This window comes from Nicotiana sylvestris, chromosome 6 (genome assembly GCF_000393655.2).
Source record: "Nicotiana sylvestris chromosome 6, ASM39365v2, whole genome shotgun sequence".
In the NCBI taxonomy this organism is placed as follows: Eukaryota; Viridiplantae; Streptophyta; class Magnoliopsida; order Solanales; family Solanaceae; genus Nicotiana; species Nicotiana sylvestris.
In genome coordinates, this window is record NC_091062.1 from 7,835,770 (window position 1) to 7,853,282 (window position 17,513).

The 17,513-nt window shown below is 37.3% G+C and overlaps 1 protein-coding gene across 1 annotated transcript; it reads left to right on the forward strand.

Moving 5' to 3' along the window:
- Positions 1-9,170: 9,170 nt before the first annotated feature.
- On the forward strand, positions 9,171-11,534 carry LOC104221261 (heat stress transcription factor C-1). Its single transcript, XM_009772285.2, has 2 exons — positions 9,171-9,663; positions 10,487-11,534. Exons 1-2 carry the CDS (start codon positions 9,454-9,456, stop codon positions 11,240-11,242), a joined length of 966 nt encoding a protein of 321 aa, XP_009770587.1. The 5' UTR covers positions 9,171-9,453; the 3' UTR covers positions 11,243-11,534.
- The last annotated feature ends 5,979 nt before the right edge of the window (positions 11,535-17,513 follow it).

Consider the following 17,513-nt stretch of genomic DNA (forward strand, 5'->3'; position numbering starts at 1 on the left):
ATCAAGTAACATGAGATCTACTCTAGTCTCGAAACCACAGAATGTGACCACGCAGGACCGGTAGATCTGATCCACAACCATAGAGTCGCCCATAGGAGTGGACACATCAATTGGAGTGCCCAAAGGCTCAAGAAAAATAACCAGGAAACGAGCAAATAGAGATGATACATATGAATAAGTGGACCTTGGATCAAATAATACCGAATCATCTCTACCGCATATGGAAATAATACCTATGATGATGACATCTTAGGCCAATGCATCTGGCCTAGCCGGAAGGGCATAGAATCTGGCTGGTGCACCGGCTGGTTGGCCTCCACCTGACTGAGCAGTAGTTGGCTGACCTCTCCCCGTCTGGCCTCCACCTCTAGGACGACCTCTACTAGTCTGGCCCCGCCTCTAGATAGCTGGGCAACCGGTGCTGAAATCATAGGTTGTTGACCATGCTATACTGCCTTGCCCCAAAGCCTGGGGCAGGTCCTCTTCATGTGACCCGAATCTCCACACTCATAGAAACCTCTCAGCACCATAGCCTGCTGCCCTGAAGTCTGAGCCTGCTGACCAGAATATCCACTAAAAGAACCCTGAATGGCTGGTGGGTGATATGAACTCTCTGGCATGGCACTAAAGTAAGCACTAGAAGAACCCTGATGACGAGAATACCCGCCAAAGGAACTCTAAATAGCTGGTGGACGGTAAGAACTCTCCGGCATCGCACTGAAATAAGGCCTCACTAGAGCACCTCGGGGAGGTGGTGCTGAATACAGGGGCCTGCTGGGCTGACCCCTCCCGGAGTGCCCTCTACCCCTAGCCGGGGCATCTCTGAACTCTCTAGAAAACTGGGCCCTCTTGTCCTGCTGAATCTGCTCTCTACCACTCTGGAGATAACCCTCAATCCTGCGAGTAATCTCCACCACTAATTGATACTCAGTACCTATCTCTACCTCTCCGTCCATGCTAGCTCGAATACCAGGGTGCAACCCCGCACTCTCTTTACATCCGTGGGAAGTATCATAAGTGGATGGAGAGACAACTCAGAAAACCTCACCTCATAATCCGTCACGGACATTTGACCCTGCTCAAGATGCTCAAACTGATACCGCAACTCTTCCCTCTCAGAGGGTGGAATATACCTATCCAAGAATAACTGTGTGAACTAACCCCAAGTGATGAGAGGAGAACCTGTTGTCCTGCCAAGAACATAAGACTGCCACCATCTACGTGCCCTGCCCTCCAGCTGAAAAGTAGTGAAGTCAACCACATGCGGCTCCAATATCCTCATGTTGTACAGTCTGTCTCTGCATCTATCTATGAAGTCCTGGGCATCCTCATGATGCTCACCCCCGAAGACAGGAGGGTGAAGCCTAGTCCATCTATCCAATAACTTCTGTGGGTCACTATCCACAGCTGGTCTGGGCTCAGGCACCACTGCAGCCACTGGCTGAGCCCCATCTACAGGTAGTGCAACCAGAGTCTGATACACTGTAGCTGCATGACCAGGAGCTTGAGCAGTAGGGGTCTGTGCTCCCCCTCCTGCCTATGATGTAGCTGGATCCACTGGAAATAAACCAGCCTAAGTCATGGTGTCCATGAACCGCAGCATATGGCACATGATCTCCTGGAAAACCGGTGTTGTCATAAAGTCCGCCGGGGTAGGCTTAGTTGCGGGCATCTCACCCTGCTCCTCAATGATAGGATCTCCCGCAGGATCTGTTGGTGGTGCTACAGGGACAGCTTTGGGGCACCCTCGTCCCCAACCTCGGGTCGGTGCCCTCCCCCGGCCTCTACCTCGGCCTCTAGCAATAGGGGGAGCAGCCTCTCTCGGGTCTGGAACATCAGTCGTGCGTGTCCTCGCCATCTATGAGAGAATAGAAGAGAGAAATTTAGTATACCAACCACTGCACGGTAGGAAATGAATAAAGAGTAGTTTTCCTAACACCCTATAGCCTCTCGAAGATAATTACAGATGTCTCTGTACCGATCCGCAAGACTCTATTAGGTTTGCCCATGACTTGTGAGACATACGTGAACCTAGTGCTCTGATACCATGTTGTCACAACCCAATTCCATTATAGGTCATGATGGCGCCCAACACCCTTATTAGACAAGCCAACGCGGAAGTATTAATAAGTTCTCATTTTCACTTTACTAAAACAAGTACAAAAATTTCTAAATTTGAAGTTAAAAACATATGATAATTAGTAACGTACAAAAATAGTTATATAGTCCCCAAAAGAATAGTATACCAATGTGTGTGCCAAGACCTGGTGTCACAAGTTTATGGGCAACTAGTAGAATATACAAAAGAATAAATCTATTCTACTGTCTGAAATAGAATAGACAGCCAAAATAAAGAGAGACTCCATTATGCTGCTGAACGGCACAGGAAGGGAGCAGCTCACCGTGAAAGTCTCAGACCCTGATCAAGAATGCACACCAGACTGGTAACCAGATGTACCTGCCTCAGATCCTGTACAATTAAGCAAAGAAGTGTAGTATGAGTACATAAACAATATGTACCCAATAAGTATCATGTCTAATCTCGAAGAAGTAGAGACGAGAGGTCGACTTGACACTTACTAGGGTCAAATAATATGAGAAATGAGTCACACTAAGCATGGATAGACAAATAATTAACAGCTTATAGCAGGAAATAACAGGTCCTTTCCTAGATAATATCACAGTTGGTCATTTACATTTCAGGGCATATAACAAAGCTCAATCCACAGAAAAATACTGAGTAAAAGCATGCGCAAGTAGTGCCGAGGTCGTACGGCCGATCCAACATAAAAGTAAATTGTGCACTACCGAGGATCGAACGACATGAACCATAGATGCATCTATTACCCTGCTCGCAAATTAGACATGCGACGCGGTCAAATGTAATTAAACACAACAACAGGTAGGCAAGAATATATATCTGGGGAGCAATTACTCACAGAAATATCAACTTCTCTTTAAAAGGGGCAAGAAGATAATGTTCCTCTTATTAGTCTCATTTACCATAATCATCATGTTTTAGACAATCCAAATTAAACATAAAATTACAAGAATATCACATAAAGCATGCTTTTGGGTCCTAGACTACCCGGACTTAGTATAATAGTAGCTACGCACGGACTCTCGTCACCTAGTGCGTACGTAGCCCCCACATTCAATGGCAAATTATTTGATTATATCATCTATGGGGACAATTCCCTCTTACAAGGATAGGAGACTCACCTCGCTCCAAAGTGTACTTCCAATACCAAGAATGTGCTCAAAACCCTCAATTCTGAGTCGAACGATCCGAAACTAATTAAACGAGGTAGGAACTAGTCAATACAAGCTCAAAAGTTCGCATTTTAATTACTAAAGTAATTTCCCAACTTAAACATAAGTTTCCTAAAATCCGTCCCGGGGCCCACGTGCCCGGATTCCGAAATTTTTCAAATAAAGTTGTTCTTTATAACCTAAGGATCAATAATATATAATTTCTAATGAATTTCATAAAAAAAATTGTGGTTAAATCTAACTTTTATCAAACCCTAGGTTTTGCTCTAACCCCATGATTTTACCTTAATCTTTGTGTGTTAATTTACCCAAGGCTCAAGTATTAAACTAGAATTAGGTATGATAAACTTACCTCAAGATGGTAGGTGGAAATCCTCTCTCAAGAGCTCCAAAATCGCCCAATGAGTGAGTGAAAAATGGCCAAAATGGCTTAGAGCCCATATTAAATGAAGCTCACTAATTCAGTGATTTCCGTATCTGTAGTCAGGGGACCGCATCTGCCGTCCAGCTTCTGCAAGAGGAAGGCCGCATCTACGGAATTGGCCAAGCGACCTGGGACCGCTTCTGCGACTTTGTCTTGGCCAGCCTTGGCTGCATCTGCGAGAGGACGGCCGCTTCTGTGGTCTCCCACGTGCAGTTGACCAACCGCAGGTGCGGTTAGGACAACAACCTGAAGCTTCAGCTCTTCCCAAATTTTCCAACTTCACTCGAGCCTCGCCCGATTGATGCTCGGGGCTCCTGGGCCCTGCCCAGATATACCAACAAGTTTGAAATCATGAAACGTACTCGCTCGAACCTTTAGAACGCCCAAAACAATGCTAAATCTAAGAATCACCCCCTAAAACCAATTGAATCAAACTTATGAACTTCAAGTTCTTCAATTCACTTCCAACGCGACGTGTTTATACTACTCGGATTGACACCAAATTTTACGGGCATGTCTTAAATGTTATATTGAACCTATACCGGGCTCCAAAGCCAACATACGATCCCAATACTAACCTGATCAATCATTATTTAATTTCTTTAAATCCTTAGAATTTTAGTTTAACAATTTACAATAAAAATTCATTACTCGGACTAATGACCTCGGAATTTGATTTTGGGCATACGCCCAGGTCCCATATTTTTCTACGGACCCTTTAGGATCGTCAAAACCCAAAATCCGGGTCTGTTTGCTAAAAATATTGACCAAAGTCAAACTTAGCCTTTTAAGAAAATCTTAAGGAATCAAATGAGCCTATTTCAACCCAAGCTCTTCCAAATCCCGAACCAACCATCCCCGCATGTCGTAAATTAGTTAAAGCAAGCGTGGAAAGTTTTATTTAGGGAGACGGGGTTCTAAAAAGCAAAATGACTGATCGGGTCGTTACAATATTCATTTGGTTGTACCTGGAATATGCATCGAGAAAACTTATCAACTCGTGGCCGCCCGTTGCATCAATTATTTGATTAATGTTTGGCAGTGGAAACGAGTCTTTCAAATCCTTATAATCTTTGCACATAAGGAATTTAATGTTCTTTTTCGGAACTACTACTGTGTTAGCTGCCAGACAGGATACTTTATCTTTCCCATTGAACTGATGTCGAGCAATCGAGTTACCTCTTCTTTTTAACAAACCTGTTTTTAACCTTGCCAATTGGGCACTTCTTTTGCCTTACCAACGGGGTGCTTGGGTCCAGGCTTAACTTGTGCACGTCCACCTCTAGTGGGATACCTGTCATATCTGCATGCGATCATGCCAAACAATCAACATTAGTTTTAAGGAATTCAATAGATCCTTACATGAGCTTGGGATTTCGTCATGTCCCCAAGTGAACTTTCTTCTCTAGAAACTTCTTAAACAATGCCACTTGTTCGAGCTTTTCTACCGTTGACTTGGCCGCATCCGTTTCTTCTGGTACCTAGAAATATCTTGGTACCTGGTGGGATTCTCACGGCTCTTCTTCTTTGTTATCTTCCTTGGGTTCAGGAGAAGGCGTCAGTTCCTATAATTGTTATGTCGTATGTTCCTTCCCTTTACTAGTGGAAATCGAAACAGCGTTCATCTCTCTCACTGCCGGTTGATCTCCTCTTATTTGTTTGATTGCCTCTAGAGTTGAGAATTTTAGAAGTTGGTGATATGTTAATGGTACGGCATGTATCTCGTGTAGACATGGTATGGCAAGAATTATGTTGTAGCCCATGTTGTCGTCTACTACTTCAAACAAGGTAGTCTTCATGATCCCTTCGACATTCGTGGGCAGCAGGACCTATCCTCGGGTCGTTACACTTGCTAAGTTGAATCCAGCGAGGAGTTTTGCTGTCAGAATGATGCTTCCGATGAGTTTGGCTTGTTCCAGCACTCTCTATTGAATGATGTTAGCTGAACTTCATGGGTCCATCAAAACACGTTTAATATTAAAATCTAGAACGTTGACAAAAAATTACCAGGGCCTCATTGTGCAGCAACAAGAGTCCATTGGTGTCCTCTTCCATGAAGGTGATGTCGTCCTCGGCGGCTTCCCGGAGTCTTTTGCTATGAGTCACTAATAACTTTGTCTTTTTTGTTGCCGAAAAGGTTACACCGTTGATCTCGTTTCTCCCAAAAATCATGTTGATGGTTAGTCGGGGAGGGTCTTCCCTTGCCTTCGAGGGCTCTACGTTATCCCGGCAGCGACCGTAATAGTTCTTAGCCCGGTTGCTTAAAAATTCTCTAAGATGGTCGTTTTCCAACAACGTTGCTACCTCCTCGTGTAAATCTCGGCAGTTCCCAGTCCGGTGGCCATTAGTCCCATGATAATCACACCATAAATTAAAATCCCATTTAATCGGACCTTATTAGCCTTGGGAACCGCACTTTTTTGATATTTCTCATTACCGAGACCGGCTCCACTACACTGACATTGAAATTATACTCCGACAACCTGGGATAGGTGGATCCCGGGAACCTGATACCTCTTTATCTTGCAATGACCTGTTATTACGGTCTTGATCAGTTCTTCTATCGGGAGCGAACTTATTCGCTAACTAGAACCCTATGCTGTCAGGGCAAAAACCACCCTTAGAAGATCACCAATCTACATCAAAGTCATCCTTCAATTTATCCCTATTCTTTTTTCGATCCCGACCCATAGTTGATGCCAGGAACCCGATCTGATCATCTTCTATTCTTATCTTTGACTTGTAACGCTTATGGACATCCTCCCATGTTATTTCCTGGAACTCGAGCTGGCTTTCTTTTAGTTTTTGGGAGGCGTCGGAGCTCCTCATATTCAAGCCTTTAGTAAATGCATCAGCTGCCCATTCATTTAGCACGACCGGAAGTAACAACCTTTCTTTTTGAAACCTGGTCATGAACTCACGCAAAAACTCGAACTCTCCTTGCAAATTCTGAATATGTTCGCCCTTCAGGCCTGGACCTTCCTGGCCCCGGCATAGGCCTTGATGAAAGAGTTTCTGAGCATATCAAATTAATCTATTGAGTGCTCGAGTAAGAGTGAGTACCATGGCAGGGCCCCCTTCGTAAGAGTTTCTCCGAACTTCTTCAGCAAGACCGACTCAATCTCATGTTAAGCCAAGTTGTTTCCTTTCACCGCTGTTGTATAGGTGATGGTGTGCTCCTAAGGGTCTGAAGTCCCATCATATTTCGGTAGATCTGGAATTTTGAACCTCTTCAAAATTTATCTCAGATGCTACGCTCGATTTGAATTCAACTGGGACTATTTCTTTGAGTCCGGGCCCTTCAACACCGGTGGTGCATCCGAAATTTGGTTCATTCAAGCATTTAATTCCCTCATAAATCGCATGAGCTCGGTTTTGAAGGGATCATTACTGTTGTGGTTACCAGATCCGTTGTCGATCCCCCCTCTCCCCCGACCCCATCGAAATTGACCTCATCCCTCAAGGTGTTGTTATCATCCCTTTGCACTGTTTGATTTGTGGGAGCACCTGGAGGAACTGGGCCTCTTCCATTCGCGTTGATGGAAGCACCCGACAACGCCTTCCTTAGTTCTATCATGGCCGGTCTTGCCGTGAGAGATGGCACATGATGGTCTTTTGTTGTTCTCTCAAGATCCTCACCATTTTCGCAAGATGCTCGTCTTCAGCATCATCAGGAGTCGGCTCTTGTACGTGTGAGGGATATCGCCTACCATGAGTCGGCATTGCTACCTACTTCTCATTGCAGGTGTCACTGATCGAATCCTCATGATGAGGCAGGTTTTCTTGTGCCCCAACATTGTGCGCGATGTTGGCATTGTTAGCTGCAATTTTTTATAATTTTTTGCTACGAAACAAAGAATCAACACATGTTAGAGATAGATGCATGGATCAACTCAATTACGCAGTTGTCTAAGCCCCACGGTGAGCACCAAACTGTTTACCTATAAAACGGTAAAGTTGAATTTATAGTGTGGTTTATAGATAAGTGAATCGATTTGATCCAAAATAATAAATAAATTAAATAAAATACAAGACTTAGCATTGAAATTGCGATAAAATAGCAGATAGCTTGGTTCCGGGAGAAAACTTCCAAAGGAAGTAATAAGAATAACGTTAGACAGAAAATAAAGTATTATTCAACTTGAAATAGTGTGCAATATAAGTTTGTCTTATTTTTCGTGTGCCATAATGGTTGTTGAAATCACTATTTATAGTTATACCTAGGGAACAAGGTCCTAGGATCAAGTCCCTTTTAAATGACAAGGATGGGGGCCATTGATGAATATGTAACAGTAGGTAATGAATGCTAAAATTCTCTGTAACGGATGCGTATTTAATACTAAGGAATATTCTCCTTTGAATGTTATCTAGTAACAAATATTTGTTTGCTCTCGTTGATAATGTTCCCTTTCGGGGTCTACCCGATGCCAACCGAAATTGTTGTCCTCAGTCTTAGTTTTCACTCACTTCATCTTTTGACTGCCCTCTCCCCCTCCCCATGTGTCACTCTACCATTCGAGTATTTAATGTGACCCAATACACCCAACATCCCTCTTGTGTTTAGCCGATGTGAGACTTTGTCTAAAGTTTAGGGTGTTACAACCATATCCCTTTGGGCAAAGCAGTGACTACCAAAAAAATCTTTTATTCTCAAATTTCAACTCGATAACTCAAATTAAGAGGGAATGAATCCCACTATTCTGCCATACCCCTTGAGGTAAACACTTGCTACCAATTCATTCCTAAAGCTCGAATCTGAAATATTTGCTTACGGGTAAAGGAATCCTGACCATTCACCGCAATCTTTAGTGATGAATTTCACCCCATTTTTCCATATATATATATATATATATATATACTTCATTTAGTAAGAAATAATGATATGGTTCATAGTATTAAGATTTCAAATTCTTACCAATACTAGCTAATTGGTTTCCCTCCTTACATAGTAGTTATGTGAAAATAATTTCATTTCGTTCCAAATTAGATTCATTATAGTGTGGACAAAATACAATTATTTTGAAGGCAAAATTACTATGTTTATTATATCAAAATATTTTTATACAAATTAAAAAAAAAAGTAAAAATACATAAATTGAAAAGATGGAGTAATTAAAATATTAAATCCACGTTTTTGCAATTGAAATTTCCACAAAATATATTAAACAGAATTATCATGTAGCTCTCATTTCGAGTCTTAACTCTTATCTAAATTCAATGGCTATATTTTAAAATTTCCAGCTTAGCATTTTTTGGAATCATCCTCTCCTGCCTTGAAACGTGGCATTGATCAGAAGGGACCGCAAAATAACCTCGATTCAAATGCCACGCTCTATACCCCGCGCGTGGGAAATCATTGGAAAATATCTTAGCGTCAGGGTCATGACGTGGACCAATCACATTTAAAAGTCTCTCTATGTGGTCCCCACCTCTCGTAACCATAAAAATATCAACACCCCTCCAAATAACCTCCACGTTACCACATATTACTAATTTAATACTATACACTAAAAAAATAATCCTCTATAAAACCATATTCTTTGCCATTTGCACACTGATACTCCTCCTCTGCCACCACCACCACCACCACCGTCCACCGTCCGCCGGCGTGAAGCTAGATTCGAGCACCTATCCGGTCTAGCTATTCCTCTTCGTATTTTGTCAATCTTTTTACAGACTTGTTCAAAAATTTCATTATATACACGAAGCAGAGTATTTCTGTTTCGTGAAAACATCGGAAGGAACTACTATATGGGATGGAGGCTAATAATAGTAATATTGTCGCGCCTTTCGTGTTGAAAACATATCAAATGGTGAATGATCCAAAAATTGATGGACTCATAGCTTGGGGAAGAGAAAATAACAGCTTTATAGTTGTTGAACCTTTGGATTTCTCTCAAAGAATCTTGCCTATTTATTTCAAGCACAATAATTTTTCCAGCTTTGTTCGTCAGCTCAACACTTATGTAAGTATATATAATATAATTATATATCAGAACATAGAAATATGGTTTACAATTAGGTTTTGTGGTTGTTTGAATTTTTCTGATGATGTTATGTAAAAAAAAAAATTATAAAGTCAACACTGTCTTATCATGTCTAATATGACTTAGCAAAATCAGATTTGGATTTTAAATTTAATTGATTCAATCTTAAGGTTTTAGGCACTAAATTATTGCCATATACTTTTAAAATTGTGGGGTTAAAAATTTACTATAATATTTGTTAAATTTTTAGTGAGTTTTTGATAGATTTATATATGTTTCATATTGAAAATATTGAATTCTTGCACCAACGGATAGTACACTCTATCTGCCTATGTGAAAAACTGACTCTTTTCTCAGCACTAAAATTAATACGATATACTTTTAAAATTAGGGGTTGTAATTTTACTGTAATATTTGCTAAATTTGTAGCAATTTTTTGATAAATATATCTATATTTCATATTGAAAATATTGAGTTCATATGAACCAATAGACTAATACACTCTATTTGCCTTTGCGTGTGAAAAAGCTGGGAGTTTTCTTAAGTTCATTGTGAATGTGGTGGAATCTAAATAGCAAAATCCTACATGTTCTGATATCGTGTTGAATCATTTACGACAAAAGTTTATTTGCTCCAATATCAATATTGAATTTTTTATAATTTTATTTAAAAGTTTTATACTGTTTAATTATGTCTAAACTACTAACGTAACTATGGTCTATGTAAATTATAATTGTGGTATTTAGCTACCAAGAGTTGATTTTAATTCTAATTTATTTATTGATGTTGAATGAATTTGCAGGGTTTTAGAAAAGTGGATCCAGATAAATGGGAATTTGCAAATGAATGGTTTTTAAGAGGACAAACACATTTATTGAAGAATATAGTGAGGAGAAAACACAGTAGAAATTCATATTCTTTGAAACAAGATGAGAGTGAAGATGAAGAGATTTATACAGAAATTGCAAGATTAAAACAAGAACAAAAAGCCTTAGAACAAGAAGTTGAAAATATGACTAAAAGATTAGAAGCTACAGAAAAAAGGCCACAACAAATGATGGCTTTTTTGTGTAAAGTCGTTGATGACCCTGAGATATTACCAAGGATTTTATTGGAAAAAGAGAGATCTAAAAGGGTAAGTTTAAATAATTCTGAAAAGAAAAGGAGAATTATGATTTCTAATAATTCCACAAGTTGTTCTTCGGTGAAAAGTGAAGAGGAAGTTGGTGGTCCATTAATTGGGGCAATTTCGTCATTTCGCTCTCCCGATGCGAATTTCGATAAGGATACGCTTTGTCAGTCTTCGCCATCATCGGAAACACCGGCCATGACGTGGCTAAGTGGTCGGCCGATGATAACTTATGAGCCTTATCGGAGTTGTCCGGCTATGTCTAGTTCTTTGTCGTCGGGCTCGTCGGAGAGTGGCGGATTCACGACGGGACCGTCGTCCGAGGCTTTTTCCGGCTATGACTACGGCGGCGGAGGAGGAGGAAGTGTGGCGGCGGAGGAAGTTAGTCCACCACCTTATCCATTTTCTTTATTAGGAGGTGGTTTTTAGCCTGTGTGACCTATATTTTGTAATTATTTTTATTCATGCAATATGTTACTAAATGTATCTGAAAAGTGAGACCTCCTAGTTAACCTTTAACAATAGAACTAATAAAAATTGGCTAGGGAATATAGGTTCATTTTTTCAAGCTATGCTTGATAATTTTTGATAAATTTAGTATAAGTCTGAAGTTTTTTCCTTCTTTTTCTAATTAAGAATTCCCAGTTTTATTTGGGATTAAGGTCATGGTTAAGGTTGTAACTGTAATAAATAGTATCAATTAGTATGGTTTTGTTAGGTATCTCTTCTTTCATTTTATGTGAACATATTGAATATCAAATTTAAGATTTTCTTTATATGAAAAAACATGTGATATTAACATATCATAATATTTGTTACGGAGAACATCATGTTAATAAAACTAAATAAAATTATAAAATTAAATTATTTTCAAATATAAAACTATATGACACATCTAAATTAAAATAAAAGAAGGGTTGGTGGGGCCTTTCTTTTTTTCTATCGTCCACACCTCTCAATAATGTATTAAATCATGAATCGTTATAGTTGGATAAATATGATTTTTGTATCCTTAATTAGAAGTTTTGAGTTCAAACTTTGAATACTGAAAAGTTCTGGTAAAGAACACTTATCTTTTAATGAATGTTACGAGGCATGAATCTAAATTCATCGGCCTACGATACATATACTAAATATCGGATGATATAAAAAAGTATTTCATTATACCTTGAGGGCTACTCTTTTCAAAATGGTAAAAATTAGATAAAATGATAGAAGGGATAAATTACATTATATATATAAGGTTAATTATTTTATGTATATATATTAAATATTGAATCCCCTCAACTTCTTTGCATATTTACTTTTTTATTTTCTGTATCTCCTCGGTGAAAATTCTGTTTCCGTCAACACAGCTCATCCAATGAGACTGAGCCATTCAATAAAAGTGCCAACTTCTGCTCCATACAATGATCACCCATTGGCCAGTAGTCAAATTAAATGAGTCCCCCACTTTGCACATGATCTCTTCCCCCCTATACAGTCTTACACCCCATTCATGCTCACATAAATGGTGCCCAAAGACATAGGGCCCACCCACCAAAAAAATTTCCTTTTTTAGAATTTTTATTTTCAAAAATGTATTTATCTATACAATTTTGTAAGTTCTTTGGAAATTTTTCGAAAATAAATTTTTAGAAAAACTACTTTTTCAAAAATTTAAAAAAATTTCTTTTTCTCCACTCACAAAACTGCAATATTTTTCAATGAAAATGCATATCCAAACATAATTTTAAATTTTAGATACCATTCTTCAACTTAATTTCAATTTTTTTTTTTTTTAAATTATAAATTTTATGTCCTACATAATCTTCTGTTGTCGCCCTCAGGCCAGCTAGCCTGCATACCACTGCCTCTTTCTCACGTGAGCAACACGTGACACAAAAACTCGATATTGGTTCTATGTGCATTTTACTCTCTTCTTCCCTTTTTTGGGCCCAAACGTATCTTTTGCAACTCTTTTCGTGGCTGATCTGCACAAATATTCTTCTTTTAGGTCACGATTTAGATTTTGTTCGTATTTTAGGTTATTGTTCAGATTTTATCTCTATTTCACATAAAGTTTCAAGTTTTTATTTCCTCTCTCGAAATTTCAACTCTTAACAAATTTATTTCCAAATTCATGTCTAAACACAACAATATTTATTTTAAATTTTCAAAAGTGCTTCTAAGAAAAATACTTTTAGTAGGAAGCAATTTCTGTTTGTTTAATTAATTTAAAAAGTACTTTTGAGCAGCAATTAGTATTTGATCAAACTTTTAAAAAGTGCTTCTAAATGTATTTTTTCAAAAGTAATTTTCAAATAAATACTTTTGGAGAAAAAATATTTATTTTGTTCCTCAAAAACTGTTTCTGCTTCTGTTTAAAAGCAATTTTTTCCTTCAAAAAATTTAGCCAAATATCATATTAAGAAGAAAAAATAGGCCAAAAGAAGCTTGGTCAAGCAGAGTATTATTCTAGCTAGTTAAATTAAATAAATTAAACAATTGGAGAGAAAAAAATAGTGAAAATTGGGAATCTTATCTAATAATATGAAGGCGGATCACGTGGTCCCAACAGTGGGGTCAAGAGGCACGTGGATGGGCCCAAAGAAGAAAGTCCCAACACTTGAAACAAAAGGTAAGTTTGGCCCCAAATATGGACAAAAGCCTCGTCCATTTCTCCCCTGGAATTTTTACATTCCTATGTCATATATGAAACTATATTACCATCAATATTTAAGGTTTGATATAATTATATTTAGTATACTTAATTATTATTTATATACCATTAGTGGTTTTAATACACTCCTAATTTAATGGTACAGTATATTCCTTCTAATACCACTCTCTCCACGTTTCTCTCTCCAATTCCCACACCTTCACCCAAATTTCCCTCTTACACCCATAATTTCTGTATCAAAATCTCATTATTTCTTCCATAGCCAAGGCACTATGGGCACTTCTAGAATCTTGTCCCAATGTTTTTGTGCCCGGGGAAGATGAGCACAAGCCTGGTCGATTTGATGGTTATGATTTCGGGTTCCTTTAGTAATATAAGAGGAAAGGAAAAGAGAACAGCAATTCCACCATTGACAGCCATTAAAAAGCTTTGAATTCAAATTTGGGTTTTCAAGAATCATTATTTATTTGGAATGGGTGTTGTTGTAAATAATTGGGAATATGGTTTGAAGTTTATATCTCAATTTTGAGGGGTTTTGGTGAAGATTAGACTTGATTTTGGCTTAATTTCGGATTGAAACTCGAAGAAGAAAAGAAGAAGAAGAAGAAGAAGAAGAAGAAGAAGAAGAAGAAGAAGAAGAAGAACAAGAACAAGACATGACATACATTATATTGCTGCAATTGTAGATAAATTGTAGATAAATTGTAAACTGTTGTTTATTTATTTTTGAGCTTTTGTGTTTTTGTGTTAAAAGTTTGATGGGAGTTTGTTATTCCACTTCGTCCGTTTTGGCGCTAACTTGTGCAGAGGAGAAGATGTTTTTAAGCTATATATATTGCTATACCTTTAAATTCAAGAAAGTATGGTTGTATTGTATTTAAAGAGGCGTGAATTTGTAGAATAGGTTGAATGTGAGTAATGTATCAAATAATACTCACAATGGCTTGTTTTCTACATTTAATATACAACAAAACTACATATCATTTGAAAAATTAATATGAAAATACAGAATTTCAATGTTTCTACAAAATTTCTACAAACTGTTCATAACAGAATTTATCTTTATTTTCATGCATGTTCGTCTATAACACTAAAGTTACTTGATATGCCAATATCTCCCGTTATAGAGGAATGCAACTTATCTATAATTTCCAACTTTCACACATTATTTTCACCTAGTTAAATATAACTACAATAACATAAAATTTGAGCTTTGTGTTAAAAGTTTTGATGGGAGCTTGTTATCCCACTTTGTCTGTTTTGGAGCTAACTTGTGCAGATGAGAAGATGTTTTTTAAGTTATATATATTGTTATACCTGTAAATTCAAGAAAGTATGGTTGTATTGTATTTAAAGAGGCGTGAATTTGTAGAATAGGTTGAATGTGAGGAATGAGTCAAATAAGACTCACAATGGCTTATTTTCTACATTTATTCTACAGTAAAACTGCATATCATTTGAAAAATTAATATGAAAATGCAGAATTTCAATGTTTCTACAAATTATCTACAAAATTTCTACAAACTGTTCATAGCAGAATTTATCTTTATTTTTATGCATGTTCGTCTGCAACACTAAAGTTACTTGATATGCCAACATCTCCCGTTATAGAGGAATACAACTTATCTACAATTTTCTACAACTTTCATATATTATTTCCGCCCAGTGAAATGCAACTACAATAACATAAACCTTACATACAAATTTTATACAAATTTTATACAATATGTCTTTTGTATATTTTGTATCTCATTTATACATAGTAAAAACAATTTTTATACAACTAATTATATATTATACAACTTATCTACAAATTATCTACAATTTTCGTACATTATTTCTACTAAGTTATATACAACTACAGTATAATACCACTTAAATATAATTTTTATACAATATTGTTCAACTTTCATACAATAGCTAAATGAATAAAAGAAAAATAAATAAATAACAGAATACAATTTTTCTACAATTTCTGCAATATAATGTATGTCATGTTTTCTTCTTCTTCTTTTTCGAGTTTCAATCTGAAATTCAGCCATAAACAAAAGTCTAATCTTCACCAAAACCCCTCAAAATTGAAATATAAACTCCAAACTATATTCCCAATTATTTGCAACAACACTCAATCCAAACAAATAATGATTTTTGAAAACCCAAATTTGAATTCAAAGCTTCAAAGCTTATTAATGGCTGTCAATGATGGAATTGTTGTTCTCTTTTCCTTTGCTTTGTATTACTGAAATTTGGACATAATTGCGTTTGATGTAGAAGATTTAATCGTTTTTGATTTGTGAAATCAGAAAAAAAGTTTTAAACATAGTGTATCGAAAAAGCAGAGACGCTAAATTTGAAACGAAACTGACGAAGAAGATTAAAGTGCGTGATTTGCGTTGTGGAAGATCTGGAAGAATATTTAATTCCCCAATTTTAGTGCGTCTAAATAAGGAAGCCTACAGCTACAATGATTCCTTATTTAATGCATTGTCTATATTATATAAAAATACTATTAGCATGAAGGGTAATATGCAAATTATGAACATATTTAGTAATATAGTTTCCTATATGGTATAGGAACGAAAATTTCCCTTCTCTTTTTGGGGAGGGAGCGGCCCAATCAGATGCTCGTGCGTCCACGTGCCGTGGCTTTAATTGGAAGGGCCACGTGTTGTGAATGGAGAATCCTACCCTACCAAATGAATAGTATAGGATTTTGATATGGTCTAAATATAAAAAAGGTTTTGATTTATACTATGTTCTATACTCGTATTTGAGTCCTAACTAATTCGGGTTTTCGCCGCATAAGTTTCATTAATAGAGGAAGCACTCCCTATTAGAATTTTTGAAAAGTTATTGCATGTCATATTGACCAGATGACCTTCAACTTTTAATATATGTATGTGTGCGTGTGTTTGTGCATGTGTATGTATAGATCTAAGTGAAAAGTTACTTACACATATACGTTTTAACTTTCTCTCTCCATATATGTGTGCGTATGTGTATATACATCCGTGTATTTACTATTTAACGTATCATACGATTGTACTAGTATAGACAATCACAAAAAGTTATGGCGGAATAAATAAGATCCTTTTGTCATTAATTAGATACTTCGGGATTAAACCCTAAAATAGAAAGAAAAAAAAACTCTAATAGGAAGCATATTATTTTAAATAGACCTTACGTGATGCAATCCAAATTAATCGATGTCCCAAAGTGTCTAAAGGCGAAATCAAAAAGGAGATAGAGAAGAGTGTAGACAGTAATATAAGTGGAAAAAAAAATTGCGTGACAAGAAATACTTTGAAAGTGTTTAGGGGTACGTGTCGCTAAATGATTATAATGGAATGAGTCATTTACATATATACCCGCTTTTTGTGTTACGTTTTAACTTTTGCTTGCTTTGAAAAAAAAAATTGCAAGCGTACGCGCTTTTTCGCATAACTTCAGCATACGGGGTTGAAGTAGCAAAAACAATCACGCAAAACTTTAGCATTCTAGTAGCCGGGCCTGAAGTTCAACTCTAGAGTTGAAGTTTTTGTTTTTGAACTAGCGAACTTCAGCCCTAGAGCTGAAGTTTTTGTTTTTGTAACTGGCGAACTTCAGCTCTAGAGCTGAAGTTTTGTTTTGTAGTTGGCGAACTTCAGCTCTAGAGCTGAAGTTTTTGTTTTGTAACTGACGAACTTCAGCTCTAAAGCTGAAGTTTTTGTTTTATAACTGGCGAACTTCAGCTCTAGAGCTGAAGCACCACAATTAGCAGTGATTTTTTAAGAAAAATAGTGTACATCTTCTCAGCTCAAACACGAATAAACATACAAAAACTCCAAAAATTTATAGGTCATCCTACTGGAAACTTAAACTTTTTTCTAAGACTAATTTGTTGTAAATTTGGAGTAGAAGTACAAATGCTGAACTGTTCAGTTAAAAAAATTGACCTTATAACTAAAGTAGCGTTGCTTCTGGAGATAAATACTAGTTTGTTTTGTAACATGAAGAAGAAAACAAAGGGGGAGAAGGAGGAGGAGAAATGTGGCTGAA